The sequence below is a fragment of the Oryctolagus cuniculus genome, chromosome X (assembly GCF_051225735.1).
Source record: "Oryctolagus cuniculus isolate XC-2025 breed Fujian yellow rabbit chromosome X, ASM5122573v1, whole genome shotgun sequence".
Classification (NCBI taxonomy): Eukaryota; Metazoa; Chordata; class Mammalia; order Lagomorpha; family Leporidae; genus Oryctolagus; species Oryctolagus cuniculus.
Window position 1 is genome coordinate 132,342,078 of NC_142888.1, and position 15,397 is coordinate 132,357,474.

Genomic DNA, 15,397 nt, shown 5'->3' on the forward strand with positions numbered 1-15,397 from the left:
GCTTGCACCCCGGGCCCATTCCTAAGGCCTGCTGTTCAGGACCAGGAGTGGACACGTAGGCAGCGGGCAGAGGAACCCCTCTGGCCTTCTTCCGATGGGTGGCACCCCACCCCCACCCCTCTCCCAGAGGTCTGCGCCTCATCCTCCCCTGCACTCTTCAGGGCTGACCCCAGAGACCAAGGTGGGTCACGCGGCGGACGGCGCGAGCCCTGGGAGATGAGGACACAGGGAGATGAGCTTGGCCCTGGGGCTCCCTCCTGCTCCCAGGCTTCCATGGGCGCTGGCGAAGCCCCGTCTCCTGAGCGCCCCGTGGAGAGGAGCTGGCACTCCTGCCAACAGCCCCGGAGCCCAGCTTGGAAGCGAGCAGCACCACCTGTGTCCGATCACAGGGCTGTGGCCTTGACCTAGGCGGGAAGAGAGAGGAGGACCCCGAGCAGGACGCCCGCTGCCCAGAGAACCCCTCGGGAGCCAAGGCTGGGCAAGTCGGCAGATACAGAGCGGAGCTTGCGTGAAAGGGGGCCGCTGGGCGGGACCTGTGATGCTGCCTTGGGCGCCAGGGCACCCCTGTGGACGGGGAAGGTCACTCTACACAAGCCCGGAGCAAACCAATTCCCAGAGACTGCAGAAAGCCTCGGGAAACGTCTGGACGTTGCGATGACACGAAAAGCAGACCTTCTGCCTGACCAAACACAAGCCCCAAACCGCAACTCTGAGAGGCAAGTGACACCGTGGGGAGAAATTAGCAGCAGGATGTGACTCAGGGCTCAGCGCCTTAACTCACAGGGGGCAGGGACAAACCTCCAAGGAGAAGGCCGGGGCGGAGGGCGGAGGGCGGAGGGCAGCACCAGGGGCCCAGGGGAGCCAGGGAAACCCAAGGCCAAGCCTTGCGCACCTGGAGCCGCGGGCGGACGGCACTGTTGGGAGGCGTCCCCACCCTCTGGGAAGGACGCTGGGTGCCCAGGCTGCGGCCCCAGCTGGAACAGGCCACCCTGGGGCCCAGCAGAGACCCAGGGGACAAACACTGGCCCCACGCAGCCCCTCCCCGGCTCTGCCCCCGTGCGGCAGCCTCCAGGGCCTGGGAGGCCCTCCCGGGCGGACAGGCAGGCCTGCAGCTTCCCCAGATCGTCTGGGCGGGGCCCAGAGCACCCATGCGGGTGAAGCAGCCTGGCACGTGCCAAGACGCACCTTGCAGCGTGCCAACGTCCAGCGGCATCCACGTCCAGGGACGCCACCTGCAGTCAGGCTGCGGGGGCAGCGGGCTCGCCAAGACCTACCTCCCCGAGGAGGAGACAGCTCGGCCCGACCCGAAAGCCCCCGCCGAGGCCCCGCTCCCGTCCTCCTGGAGAACCGGATGCCAGTGGGTGCAGGGCCACACCTGTCAAGGGACGCGGGGAAGCCTCGGTTACTTCCACGTCCCCGCCTCCGGAAGCAGCCAGACCCCCTGACAGACCCCAGGTCCCCGGGGTCCCCGCGCTTGGTGCCAGCTGTGCGCCCACCACCCACGTCCCTGGAATCCGCCTGGCAGCAGGGTTGGGGTGGGGGGTGGGCTGCGGGCCTCCCTGAGAATCGGCCGCGGGCCACGCCCAGCCCTACTGTGTGCACTCACTGCCCGGGAGGGAGGGGGCGCTGGGAGGTGGCCAAGCCCCCGGGAGGAGGCGGGGAGGACCGGGCCGCGCCAGGGCCGGGGGCTGACAGACTCGCCAGCGCCACGGCGGCCCGCGGCGGGCGCCTTCTGCCTTCCCGACACCCAGGGTTGGGGACACCGCGTCTCTGCCGCAAATCCAGCCTGGACAGGCCTGAGCACGGGAGGGGAGAGAAAGGGACGCCCGCGGCGGGGCGGGTCCCACGCGGCCCGGATCCGCGCCCCGACTTCCCCGGAGGCTTCCACGTGGCCTCTGACCCAGGGGAGCACAGAGTGTTGGGGAAGGGGGACCCGACGCTTCTCCGGCTGGGCGGGGCCGAGGGGCCGGCGCAGCCCCTCGACCCCGCCTCAGCCTCAGCGGCCACCGCCTCCCGTCGCCTCAGCGCGCCCGCCGGAAACCAAGTCCCGCCCTCGCGCCCACCCCTTCCGGCGATCCTGGCCAATGATGACGCTCTGCCGGAGGAAATGGGGTGGAAGAGGGCGGAGTTCCGCTCGTCCCTCCTGACGGACGCTTCTGTTACCCAATGAAGCTTTCTCGGTCGCGTGCTCGTCAGAAGGTGCCAGGGGAGAGAGCGGGCCCGTCGCCACGGTCGCGCGAGAGGTTGCGGGGTCCGCGCTGAGCGCTGCGCGGTGTGTCGGGCGTGGCCTGGTCGTTTGTCCCGCCCGAGAGTCGCAGGGAGTCGGCGAGCGGGTTCAGGAGGCTGCGTCTCTGGCGGCGGGGTCTGGCCCAGTGACTGCGGGACCCTCGAGGCCGGCGCGGCCGCGGTGCCATCGACCTGCGCTGCGGGTGCCGCCGTCGGGCGGACTCTGGAGCGCGGCTCCCAGACGCCCGCACCGCAGCGCCTCCCCACAGCTACCGGGCAGCCCTCCTGCGTCACAGGAGCCGCCGCCGCTGACCTCAGGAGACGCGGCCTCCCCGCTGCTGCGCGCGCCCGGCCCGAGGCAGCTGCCTGCGCGCGTGTCCGTGCCTGTGATTCTGTCGTCAGGACGCGTCGCAGAGCATGGAACCTGGCCGCCCACCCCGCTGCGGGGGCGTCGGTCCGCGCAGCCTCACGCCCTGGTGACACACACACACACACACACACACACACACGCCCGCCTCCTGGACCAGGGCTCTGCCCGGCTGCTGCTGCCCCTGCTTCACGGACCAGGCTCGGGAGAACCCAGCTGTCAGAGGGGACGTGGTGGCTCCTAGTTTTCCGCCTTACAATACACCGGCTGCAGCTGTGCCCTGCGGGCTGCCGTGGTCAAGTGTCCATTGCTGGCGTAAATGCCCAGGCGAGCAGGAGGGTCAAAGGGAAGTGGCTGCCTAGTTGGAAGGCCAGCCGCCCAGCCACCTTGCAGAGTAACTGAGCCCGCCGACACGCCCCCCCCCCTCGGGTGGTTTTTGGTTTTTGTTTTTTTACTAAGAGGAGCTGAATGTGTTCTGTGGTCCCTTTGCGGCCATTTGGGGAGTGAACCAATGGAAGGAAGACGTTTCTCTCTCTCACTGTCTGTAACTACTTGTCTAATCAATAAATAAAATCTTAAAAAGCCTTTTGAATCCACAAACTGTCAGTATTTGGACAAGGCCATAAGCAAAGTGCAAGTTGTCTCCTCCCTTCAGAGAAAGGTACCTCCTTCTTAGATGGCGCCTTCTTTCCACTGGGTCTCATTCACAGAGATCCTTCATGTACAACATGTTTTACTACATTGTCTTGGCTTTCCGTGCCTGAAATGCTCCCGTGAGCTTTCCAGCCAGACCAGGATGCCTTAAGAGCTGATTCTGAGGTGAGAGTGCTACTTAAAGCACTTGTCATTCTGAGTGCTGTGTGGACTTCCATAGTTCTGAAGCAGGTCACTGGCAGGAGTTGAGGCTGGAAGTTGGACCCAATCGCTCAGTTGGCTCCCCCTGATCCCAACACAGAATGCCTGTCTGCTTGTGACCCAGCCTCCTGTTAACGCCCTTGGAAAGGCAGCAAATGGTGGCCCAGCGGCTTGGGTCCCTGCGACCCGTGTGAGATAGCGGCTGGAGTTCTGGGATCTGGGCTTCAGCCTGGCCCAGCCCTGGCTCTTGTGACTTTTGGGAAGTGAGCCAGCAGATGGAAGCATTCTCTTTCTCCACTCTACCTTTTTTTTAAAAAGACTTATTTTATTTATTTGAAAGATAGAGTTACACAGGGAGAGGTTGAGAGAGAGAGAGAGAGGTCTTCCATCCGCTGGTTCACTCCGCATATGACCTCAACGGCCAGAGCTGCACCAGTCCGAAGCCAGGAGCCAGGAGCTTCTTCTGGGTCTCCCACGTGGGTGCAGGGGCCCAAGGACCTGGGGCATTTTCCACTGCTTTCCCAGGCCATGGCAGAGAACTGGACCGGAAGTGGATCAGCCGGGTCTCAGAGCGGTGCCCATATGGGATGCCGGCACTTGAGGCCAGGGTGTTAACCCGGTGTGCCAGAGCACCGGCCCCTCAGCGAGGCATTTTCAAGACAAGGTGATCCGCAGCAATGCTGTGCATTTCGTTGCTGCCTGCTAACTTTCTGAGCAATCACCAACGTGGTCACTCAGTGGTCAGGGGACTCTGGCATCCATCTTTGTTGTGGCTTCCTTTGTCACATGCTACATTCCAGCGTCCCCCGTGTGCCTGCACCAACGTGCAGCCCCCTTTTCTCTGTGGGGTTTGCAGAGCATACCTGCACCATGGGTGCCATCTCGAGCCCCCACTGCTGTACGTTCACACTTTGTTGTTTTTGTCATTAGCAGCTGTCGCACGACTGGTGCAGCTAACAGCCTTGAACGCGTGTCTGCTCCGGGATAATTACGTCTGAGTGGAACTGCAGGGGGAAGTTCACAGGCCTTTCTAGTTCCCTCAGAGAGCCTGCGTCCCCAAAGACCCTGCCACTTTCCATCCTCCGTCCCCACAGCCTCCCCAGGACCAGGGCCGACAGTTTGCTACGTGTCACCAACACCCAGGGCTGACAGCTTGCTATGCGTCTGGAAGTGGGCTGGGAGCACGTCGCCTGTATCTGCCCAAAGGCACTGGTGCCTGCCTTGGTGCTGCTAGCTTTGGCCTTCAGTCCCCAGGTCCCTGGGTCAAGGGGGCACGTTGCTTGGAATTGCCGTGGGGGGGTGGTTCTTGTCGATGCACGTGCATTGGCCCACTGTGGAGGTCCTACTGCTGTAGTCTCGTTCTGCCTCTCCTTCCCTGTGGCCTCTGGGCCCCTTCCCTGTGGCCTCTGGGCAGTGCGAGGCTGGAGGCAGGCACACAGGAGGGATTTCAGCCCCAACCCTCCCGGGAAGGCATGGTTTTGCGGCGGGCAGCCCGCACCACCTCCCTGTGTCCCAAGTGGCTACAGAGAGTTCAGATCAACACCCAGTGGACAGTGCCAGGGCTCCCGGCAGAACTGCTGAGTGCTGTTGCCAATTCCCGGGTGACCCCGCCAGCTCAGTCAGCTGCAGCCAGGGCTGCGTGAGCCAGGGCTGTGGGGGCAGGGATTCAGGGTGGCAGCTCTCAGACCCCCAGCGCCTGTATCTGGGTGCAGTGCAGGGGCTTTCCTTGGAAAAGAAGCAAGCACGGGCCTGTCCTGCATCATGTTGGTGCACACTCGTCATCCCCGGGCACGCTCGCTCTAGGGGAGCCCAGGGCAGCTGCAGAGCCAGCGGGGCCAGCAGGCCTGAGGCCGGGGCTGGCACAGCAGGGCGCAGTGCCTGAGAGTCAGGGCTCCTGGCTCTCGCGGCCTTGTGACCTCAGCAGTGAGTGGGTGTGCGTGAGATCCCTCCCTATATCGGGAGCTCTTGCAGGGCTCTCTGGGGACAAAAGCAGGGTCGGGGTGGCAGGGACATAGAGGAGGCAGGGTCGTCCCGACCTGGGTCATTGCTGCTCCTGCGCGCAGGGGCTCCTTCCTCGGCCGCACGCGGAGGTCTCTGTGCACCCCTTGGTGAGGGAGCAAGTCGCCTTTCTGCCGAGGCTGCACTGCTGGGGTCCTGGTACAAGCTGCGCCCCCTTGGGAGATGACACTCTGTCCCTGGGGACTCCCAGAGGGGCGGGGCATGATGGGCCAACATTCTCACCTGGGTCATAGGTCATCAGTAGGGGGCTCCCAGCCCTAGAATGCTAAAGATCAGTTGTGGCTGGAGAGTCTCTAGCCCCAGGCCCTCGCAGAAGGGGAGCGGGGTGAACAGAGATCCAGCGGTCTCCTGCGTGCTCATCAGGGAGAACTTCCGTCCCCTTCCCATTCCCACGAGGCCAGAGAGCCGTTCCTGGGCGTCCTTTCTCCCACCCCGGCACTGCTGTGCAGGTGCTCCGCCTCCTCTCTCCTTCCAGTCTCTGAGACTCGAGATAGGAAGGAAGGAATTCAGAAACTGCAGCAGCTTTCGCAAGCCCTGAACAAGAAGCAGACAGAACTTCGAGAAGTGCAGCAGCAGAGTCCCCGGAGTAAGCCTCTCGGCCGATGGAGGAAACACCACCTCGATGCGGCTGCAGGGAGCCGGGCACTGGGAGATGACGCCCGGGACACCTCCCCCTGCCCTGTCCTCCCCGTGAGCTGCCGACTCCGCTGCCTCCTCCTTCCCTGCGACCTCTAGCCCCTCCTCGGAGATCTGAGCCCTAGGTCCGTCTGCAGCGCCCCTCATGCTGGCCTGTGGGCTCTGGCAACCCCAGCTCTGTCTGTGCCCACCCCCACCGCTCTGGGGGCAGTCGCCCCTTCCTGTGTCAGCTCTCACACTGCCCTGTCCCTCTCTGACCCTTCAGTCCTGGAGCCAACCCCGAGTGCCGCCTGCTGTTATTCAATTCCCTCTCCAGAGCTACTCTGCGGGTTTTCTCTGGGCTCCTGGCCGGCCCCAGACTCATACAGAATCGGCCCTGGGGGAGGGGGAGGCCCGGAACACAGGCCTGTGACCTGGCCCTGGGGGCCCCGAGGTGGCTGGGCCTGCGGGCTGCAGGCAGGGAGGTCTGAGCATGTTGCCAGCGGGGAACTGGGGTGCGAGACTGCGTGACCTGCGCTGCCTCACTGTTCACCTAGCTACCACCTCTGCTGGCTGCTAGGATGGCCATCTGAGCGCGGGCCCGGGCGGCTCAGGTCCGTGCTGCGCCATGCAGCCACGGTGGTCATGATGGCCACGAGGATCGCGGTGTGGGCTGAGCACTCCGGCCTCGTCCGGGGGAGGAATGAGGAGCTCAGAGTCCTGGGCTCTCCGCTCTGGCACGGTGAGCGGCCCAGAGGGCTCCCAGGACTCTCCACAATCCTTCCGCTTGTACGCACAGGACTGACTGTTCTGACCCTTAGACACAAAGTTTACTGGTGCAGGTTACAGAATCCCCAGTGTGGGGTGGGCGCTGTGGCATAGCAGCCTAAGCCGCCACCTTCAGTGCTGGCATCCCATTGGGTGCCGGTACAAGTCCCGGCTGCTCCACTTCAGATCAAGCTCTCTGCTATAGCCTGGGAAAGCAACGGAAGATGGCCCATGGGGCTTTTCCTTGCCATTCCCGACATGGGGACTCCATTGGGCGGACATCTCCGGGCAGCAACCGGGGCCCCTGCCACCAGGGTCTGGACTCCCGGTCTAGGCTTTGCTTCTTTAGGCATTGGCAGGAGCTCTGAGAAGTGCTGAGAGTACCTTGGTGGTTGAGCTGGAATCATCATTCGTGGCTTGCTTTGCTTCTCTGGTGAGTCTGGACTTTTTCAATGGCACCCACCGGGAAGAAATTTGAAGTGGTGTTGATCAGTGTATGTAGGAATGTAGGAATTTCTAGATATTGAGAGACAGAATGGTTTTTTTCCTGCAGAAAAGATTGCAGTTGTCTGCTCGGAAGCCAGAGTGAGTTATCCGAGAGGAGGTCTCAGAGCTGAGGAGTGAACTGCAGCGGGAGGACGCACTGGTGCAGAAGCGCTGGACCACGCTGACGCATGGGCAGCAGGTGCTGGAGGACATCCGTGTGCAGCACAGAAAGCCAGCCGAGAACCCCCAGGGCTCGTTGGCCTCCCTGGAGCAGGTGTCTGCTATCCCTGCCCCTCGAAGCAGACCTGAGGCAGCCTTGGGCCAGCAGTTCTGCCGCACAGTCCGCCTCTGGACCTGGCATTGGGAAGCACTCTTTGCTGGAGGATGAGCTGATTCTAGTCTTATGCTCCCAGTTAAGGCTTCCCCCTATTTTTATAAATTGTTAATTTCTTGCATACTTTATAAAAAGGCTACAGCTTTGCTTAGCAAAGCACTTTTCTGCAAAGTTGAGACAGTGTGATGACACTGGCAGACTCTTACGATGAGTTTTCTGTGTGACTTCATTGTCTTTACAACTGTTAGGTTAGTTTATGTGATCTGAGAAAAAGAATGACCGCATTCTGAGCATCCGGGGAAAGGGATTTTGCTTAGGGCTTTTAGGGTAATTTCCCCTCGGGCAATTTAGAAAGATGTCTAAATGGTGTTCAGACTTTGAACTACCTCAAGAAGAGGAATCTAACGCAGCCAAGTCTGCAGTGCTTCCAGGTTACAGAAGTTGGTGTTCTGTAAATAGGTCAGAAGAGGATTAAGTACCCTAGGTTAGGGTTGTAATATTCCAGGGGTCCTTACGTTCAGTGTGGCTTTTATTCGGGGTGTGTTTGTGTTCTGTGTGGTGTTTACTTCATCGGGAGAGGACGTAGCAGGAGAGGAGCAGTGAGATGCTGGGTTTTGACAAGCTCTGCAGAAGTCACTCTGGAAGTGACAGGGCGGATCCTGCTCTTGCAGGGGAGGTGGCAGGGGTTAAAGCTTACTCTCACAGTCTTTGAGTTTGAGTTTGTTTGCGGTGTTTGTGTTTTTGCTTTTTTGGAGCAGAGACAGCTTCAAGAAAGCTTTTGGCTTGTGAATTGAATTGTAAGGGGCTGGGCCCCAGGGTGATCCTCGGCCTTCGAGCCTCCCCAAAGAGCTGCGGAGCCTCTGTGCTAGGGGAGACATTTTCCTCTCTTGTTGAATGGGCTTTTCCTTTCCCTGATATCTACAATCTCTCAGTGGCTGTGTCCCGCCCCCCAAAACATGTACTGCATTGTCTTCTGGGCAGTCGGTACTGGTGTGGCCCCGAGTCTTGGCTGTTTTGTTCTCCCTGGCATTGAACCCTCATTAATGTTTCCCACCTGGCCTCGGCACCCTCTTCTCATCCCAGGCCGCAGGACTTTGACCTCTTCCCTTGCCCTTGCCTGGTTCACCCTGGAAGGTTAGGGACTTCAGTCAGTCAGTCTCTGGGTCGATCCTTGAAGACCTGCGGGAGTTAGGTATTAGTCCCTTGGGTAGGCAGAGACTGTGTATCATTTATCACTGACACAGGATACTACTACTTATTTTTCTGGTGCGATGTTTAGCGTCTGGTCCTGATACCCAGCAGAAGCCAGTGAATCCCTTCAGTTAGAGTTAAACAACGTTTTTACAAGTCATTTTTGCTTACACTCTAAGAGGGTTAACCTGGTCATCTCAAGGTAATTAGGAACTCTGATTGGCAGCTTTAAATTTCTTGATTAAAAACTTAAAGTATTAGTCCTTTAATTATAAAGGGGCTCCTGATGAAAAGAATGAGAATGATGCTAGTTGGTGCTTAGTGAAAATATTTTGAATTAATGTATGTATCAGTTATTGCCATTTCTGTATTATATTGAAAAGTTTTCTATTAAATAAATAGCAATTTTTCAGTGTAAAAAAAAAAAGAATGCCCATGTCCTTGGGCCCCTGCACCTGAGTGGGAGACCAAGAAGAATGTCCTGGCTCCTGGCTTCGGATTGGCACAGATCCAGCCGTTGCAGCCAACTGGGGAGTGAACCAGCCAATGGAATACCCCCCCCCCTCTCTCTCTCTCTGCCTCTCCTCTCTCTGTGTAACTCTGACTTTCAAATAAATAAATAAATCTTTTTTAAAAAGTTTATTGGTAGAGGTTACAGAGTCCCCAGTGTGGGGTGGGCACTGTGGCGTAGTGAGCTGAGCCTCCGCCTGTGATGCCGGCATCCCATATAGGCGCTGGTCCTAGTCCCGGCTGCTCCACTTCAGATCAAGCTCTCTGCTATAGCCTGGGAGCGCGGTGGAAGATAGCCCAAGTGCTTGGGCCCCTGCACCCACATGGGAGACCAGGAAGAGGCTCCTGGCTCCTGGCTTTGGATCGGCCCTCCCCCTTTGGCCGTTGCTGCCATTTGGGGAGTGAAGCACTGGATGGAAGACCTTCCTCTCTGTATCTCTACCTCACAAGTAAATAAATAAAATCTTTTTTAAAAGGACACACGGAAGTTTCTATGATGCAAAACTCTCATTTAGGAGAGAAGTGAAATATACAGCAAGTGGAAACTAAAAAAAAAAAAAAAAAAAAAGGGAATCCCCAACGTGTGGGATTCCCAGCCTTGCCAGGTGTGTCATGGAAAACATAGGCAGTGGTTGGGGAGGGGTGGCCCCCTTCAACCTGGAATTGGGGCCTCTGGTTAGTCTCAGTAGCAGCCGAGTCTGGGGTGCCCCATGCTCACATTCCCGAGGTCGGGAGCGTTGACGGGGCCTGTCCTGCTCTCTGAGCCACCTACTGATTTGTCCATGATGGGGGCCACTGTCCTGCAGTCCTTGAGAGCCTCCCCTGCTAGTGGAATGGCCTGACCTCCTGTGGCCGGGGGACCGGGGTTCCTTTGTGCAATGTCTGTCCTGGGCTGTCCTGGGTAGCACCTTGCAGGGAGATGCTTGCCATCTGCGACACCCTCTGCAACTACCTCCTGTCACCTGACACCCATAGCTTGTGTGCAGTCATATGTTCTTGGAGGACAGACAGAAGGTGTGTCCCAGGTGGCAGAGCTGACATCTCCATAAGTTTTAATTGGGGGTGGGGGCAGCGCCATGGCACATTAGGCTAATCCTCTGCCTGTGGCACCGGCATCCCATATGGGCACCGGTTCTAGTCCTGGCTGCTCCACTTCTGATCCAGCTCTCTGCTATGGCCTTGGAAAGCACTGGAAGATGGCCCAAGTCCTTGGGCTCCTGCATCCGCATGGGAGACTCGGAAGATGCACCTGGCTCCTGGCTTCAGATTGGTTCAGCTCCAGCCCTTGCGGCCAATTGAGGAGTGAACCAACAGACAGAAGACCTTTCTCTCCGTCTCTCCCTCTCACTGTCTGTAACTTTACCTCTCAAATAAATAAATAAAAATCTAAAAAAGATTTTTTTTATTTTTTAAAGATTCATTTATTTATTTGAAAGTAGAGTTACAGAGAGGCAGAGGCAGAGAGAGAGAGAGAGAGAGAGTCTTCCATGTGCTGGTTCACTCCCCAGATGGCCTTGAAGGCCGGAGGTACGCCAACCCAAAGCCAGGATTGTCTTCCAGGTCTCCCACGTGGGTGCAGGGGCGCTAGCACTTGGCCCATTTTCCAGTGCTTTCCCAGGCCATAGCAGAGAGCTCGATCAGAAGTGGAGCAGCCAGGACTAGAACCGGTGCCCATGTGGGATGCTGGCACTGCAGGCGGTGGCTTTACCCACTTCAATAAAATTTTAAAAGAACGAGTGTTATGTACCTGCAGAACCTTGAGGAACACCATGGGGAGTGGATCCTCAGATCATCAGAGTAAGGAGGATGAAACATAACTAGCTAGAGCTGGATTCATTGATAGGGATATAATTAGTAGACAATCGAGATTGACTGTGTTGCAGTGCGCAGGTCGTGGTAACTGCCAGGTCATTCTCTTAATTGCATGAACCTTGAATTCAGTGGTGGCTTGCAGTGTATAGTTTCGGACACCTTGTTATGAGGTATAGGGAGAAAGGTACGTTCTTAGGGAAACAGCAAGTTTCGCGTGGATTCATTACATGTGACCTGCACACCTTACCCCACAACTGTGTTTCCCTGCATTATTGCTGCAAATGCACACACAAATCCCACCCCTACCCTCATCCCCTGCCAAGCTTTCTTGAATCTGCAGCCGGTTACTAAAATGATAGCTGATCCTGGAGAATAAGTGCATGCTAACACAATTTCCTCCCGGAGGGCCACACCTGTCAAGGGACGCGGGGAAGCCTCGGTTACTTCCACGTCCCCGCCTCCGGAAGCAGCCAGACCCCCTGACAGACCCCAGGTCCCCGGGGTCCCCCGGGCTTGGTGCCAGCTGTGCGCCCACCACCCACGTCCCTGGAATCCGCCTGGCAGCAGGGGTGGGGTGGGGGGTGGGCTGCGGGCCTCCCTGAGAATCGGCCGCGGGCCACGCCCAGCCCTACTGTGTGCACTCACTGCCCGGGAGGGAGGGGACGCTGGGAGGTGGCCAAGCCCCCGGGAGGAGGCGGGGAGGACCGGGCCGCGCCAGGGCCGGGGGCTGACAGACTCGCCAGCGCCACGGCGGCCCGCGGCGGGCGCCTTCTGCCTTCCCGTCACCCAGGGTTGGGGACACCGCGTCCTATTCAGGTTACAGTGGGCGGGGCTGACCCTACACTGTCCACGGGCTCCCCCAGTACGTGGATCTACGCGAAGGCGTCTCTTTGGCTTCTTCCCCGCGGGAATAACGAAGACCACTGCGTCTCTAGGAAAAGGGTACACGGCACTCCAGTCGTAGCAAGGCCTGTTTCAGACTGTTTGGTTACTGAGGGGTTCGGGCACAGTCTCCTGCTCTGTACAAAGGCACGCAGCCCAAGGGCCCCAGCATGGCGGTTCCTGCTGGGAAGGCTCCCAGAGGGAGGCTCAGAGCGTCTGACCAGGGCCCCTCCATCTCAGGAACTGCCTGCTGGGCCGCCGTAAATCCCATCCGAGAATACTTTCCTTCTTTCAACGCTCGGAATATACTTCTGTCACCGCTACGGTGAAGCCTAGGGCGAGAATTCCATCCCCAAAATGGCCAACCGGAAGCGAGCGTCTAACGCTGCCGATGTGGCCAAGCCCCATTCGCCAGCTGGCCGCCGGGGATTCTGAAGGCCAGCTGCTTCTCCACTCTGCGCATGCGCCTGTTCGCTCCCCTACGCAGGCGCAAAACGCTATTGCGTCTATGGTCGGAACGTCTGATAGAGCGTCCACCGGCCTCAGTCTAGACTCTATGGTCCCTTCGCGTAAAGATAGGCCGACTATAAAAAGCCTGCGCAGGCGTGGGAGCGCCTCTTTTTCCTTCGGCACGGTGAGTGTGCGCGAGTGTGTTCTCATAAGGTGCCCTTGCTTTTTTTCTCTTGTCTGGGTAGGGGCCTATCCTAGATTTATTTTCCGACTTTACCTGTTTCGTTGCAGCCACCGAAGACCCTGGTGTCGCCATGGGCCGCCGCCCCGCCCGGTGGTGAGTTCCGAATCTATGTAATTTCACTTCTGGGAAAAGGGAGGGCGAATTACTTTTGGCGGTTTTAACCATTGGGTGGAGTCTCAGACGTGTGGCGATCCTGGGAGCTCATCCCATGTCTTCCCTACAGTTTTTCGGGATGCTTTTAGCTTTTGTTTATACTCTGTTCTCTCTCTCTTTTTTTTTTTTTTTTTTTGAACTCGAGTGTTCGTGCTACTTTTAAGGCCCGTCCCTCGCTTTCTTGTTTGGGGATTGACCCAGGACTGCTCCACTGTCGTACTGGGAACGACGTCGGTCTTGCCTCCCACCATCTGTCCTGCAATTTTGCCGCGTTTTGGGGCTCCATGCCCTGTCAGTGCCTTTGTGTGCGATCCCCGTGTTTTTTCCGGACGAGCGGTGGGTCTTATTGGACACCAGGGACCGCCCGGTAAAAGCGGCGCAGTAGCCGCTTGTCCCCTACAGGGGGCGCCGAGTGCCCTTAACGTGGCCTGAAGGCGGATTAACTGCCACGTGCCAGAGGGACTTTAGCCGAGTGTCCTTGGGGGAGGGTTGTGTGTGACCAGTGTCTAGCACACAGTGCATTCGTGGGGAGTTACTTCTCTAAGCCTTGGGGGAGTTTCTTACATTGGCTTTATGGGAAGTTGAACACTGCAGGAAAGAAGGTGCTTGGGCTTTGGGCCTGACCGCACGTCTGGTGCTGTGGCCATGTGTTTCGCGTCAGCTTGTTCCAGTGGACACAGTTCAGAGGTTGCCATGTATTTGCCACAAACTCCTCTGTCGTTCTTTGGCCTTGAGGCAGCACTGAAGAGTGCCTGGTGAGCTCACGCACGAAGCCCACCAAATCTGGGGTTCTTTTTCCTCCTGCAGTTACCGGTATTGTAAGAACAAGCCGTACCCTAAGTCTCGCTTCTGCCGAGGTGTCCCTGGTAAGTAGTAGACTCTTTCTGCCTAGGTTGGCAGTGCTCAGTTGCCCACACACTTACCCATGAGCCTTTTTCAGATGCCAAGATCCGTATCTTTGATCTGGGCCGGAAGAAGGCAAAAGTGGATGAGTTTCCACTGTGTGGCCACATGGTGTCGGACGAATATGAGCAGCTCTCTTCTGAAGGTGAGGCATGGTTCAGTGTTAACAGTTGATTACATAGAAGGCTCCTTTGTTTGCCAAGACACTAACCCCCAACCCTTGAGGTGGGGATGGTAATCTTACCTCAGCCTATTGGTTCCTTCCCCTTTATAGCCCTGGAGGCTGCCCGTATTTGTGCCAACAAATACATGGTAAAAAGCTGTGGCAAAGATGGCTTTCATATCCGAGTGCGGCTCCACCCCTTCCATGTCATCCGAATCAACAAGATGTTGTCCTGTGCTGGTGCTGACAGGTGAGCTGGGGCTCTGCGTTTCCCGGCATCTTGCCCTAGTTTAGGACTTCCGTTTGGGGCTTGGTCTGTCATCAGGGCATAAAGGGGAGTCCATGTACATTTAGGCACTGAAGTGGCTGTGGGAGAAGTCCGCACAGGGCTGGCAAATGGGCCCCCAGGGACATTCCCTCCCTGGGGTTGTAGCTGGGCCTACAGTTGGTCAAGCCAGCCACAAAGCCATGTTATGACTTTAGTCTTTGTGTCTGGGCTGCATGTGCTGGGAGCCACTTCTGATGGCCATAGCTCCTTCTCCATCCTCTTGGAAATGACCTCTGCTGTCAGGGAGGTAGCTGGGGAGCCATCAGGTGGGCCCATGGTTCTTTGCAGAGTTTGACACTAGTTCTTTGGGACCCTGTATGCCCTGCAGCTAATTAAGCCGACCAGCTCCCTTTCTTCATGGGGGCCTGGTGTGCAATGGCTGCAAACAGCAGCCTCCTTGGTAGTGTATGCAACCTATTGTTTGTATGGGTTGCCCTAAGGGACCTTGGAGACAGCCCTGCGCAGTGGACATTCGTGCCTCTGACCTCATGCTGTTCTTAATCTAGGCTGCAGACAGGTATGCGGGGTGCTTTTGGAAAGCCCCAAGGCACAGTAGCCAGAGTTCACATTGGCCAAGTCATCATGTCCATCCGCACCAAGCTGCAGAATAAGGAACATGTGGTTGAGGCCCTACGCAGGGCCAAGTTCAAGTTCCCTGGCCGCCAGAAGGTAAGCACTGCTGCAGCCTCTCTGTTCCCCTATTCTAACCCCTGGCCTCAAGACTCAACTCTGTTCTGTCCATGTTCTCAGATCCACATCTCAAAGAAGTGGGGCTTTACCAAGTTTAACGCGGATGAATTTGAAGACATGGTGGCGGAGAAGCGGCTCATCCCGGACGGCTGCGGGGTCAAGTACATCCCCAATCGTGGCCCCCTGGACAAGTGGCGGGCCCTCCACTCATGAGCCTCACTCTCCTGTGCTCTGTAATCATTGATAATAAAGCCTGGTTCCTATCACAGATGTGTCCGCATCTTCCTTCAGCAGGCTTGTGGCACAAAATCTCCACCTAGTTCAGTGGGCCATCAGCCTACTGATAGGGCACTAGGCAGAGCTACTGGGAACAAACCCTGGGGAGGGGTGCCTGGGACCAT

At 58.0% G+C, this 15,397-nt stretch overlaps 1 protein-coding gene, 1 non-coding gene and 1 pseudogene across 11 annotated transcripts; all 3 read left to right on the top strand.

Moving 5' to 3' along the window:
- The first annotated feature begins 7,108 nt into the window (after positions 1-7,108).
- LOC138847569 (mediator of RNA polymerase II transcription subunit 28 pseudogene) lies at positions 7,109-7,724 on the top strand (annotated as a pseudogene).
- A 4,191-nt stretch (positions 7,725-11,915) lies between these two features.
- On the top strand, positions 11,916-15,262 carry RPL10 (ribosomal protein L10). Of its 10 annotated transcripts, none has more exons than XM_070066344.2 (7): positions 11,916-12,699; positions 12,807-12,852; positions 13,720-13,778; positions 13,853-13,960; positions 14,090-14,228; positions 14,813-14,975; positions 15,057-15,262. In XM_070066344.2, exons 2-7 carry the CDS (start codon positions 12,830-12,832, stop codon positions 15,207-15,209), a joined length of 645 nt encoding a protein of 214 aa, XP_069922445.1. In that variant the 5' UTR covers positions 11,916-12,699; positions 12,807-12,829; the 3' UTR covers positions 15,210-15,262. The 10 variants fall into 10 exon arrangements, with proteins under 10 accessions (XP_069922445.1, XP_089179800.1, XP_069922444.2 ...); XM_089323674.1 differs by having other exon boundaries at positions 12,559-12,728; positions 12,807-12,869; XM_089323677.1 differs by having other exon boundaries at positions 12,667-12,699; positions 13,648-13,778.
- On the top strand, positions 14,629-14,763 carry LOC138847752 (small nucleolar RNA SNORA70). The gene has a single exon (XR_011385712.1). It is a non-coding gene; the product is annotated as a small nucleolar RNA SNORA70 (small nucleolar RNA).
- Positions 15,263-15,397: the final 135 nt, after the last annotated feature.

Excerpts from the sequence above, each read along its gene's own strand:
- RPL10 (XM_089323674.1), top strand. The coding sequence starts at position 12,574 with ATGGTCGGAACGTCTGATAGAGCGTCCACCGGCCTCAGTCTAGACTCT. Across the intron at positions 12,729-12,806 it reads CGCGAGTGTGTTCTCATAAG|CCACCGAAGACCCTGGTGTC; the intron begins GTGCCCTTGCTT and ends GTTTCGTTGCAG. Across the intron at positions 12,870-13,719 it reads GTGGTGAGTTCCGAATCTAT|TTACCGGTATTGTAAGAACA; the intron begins GTAATTTCACTT and ends TTCCTCCTGCAG.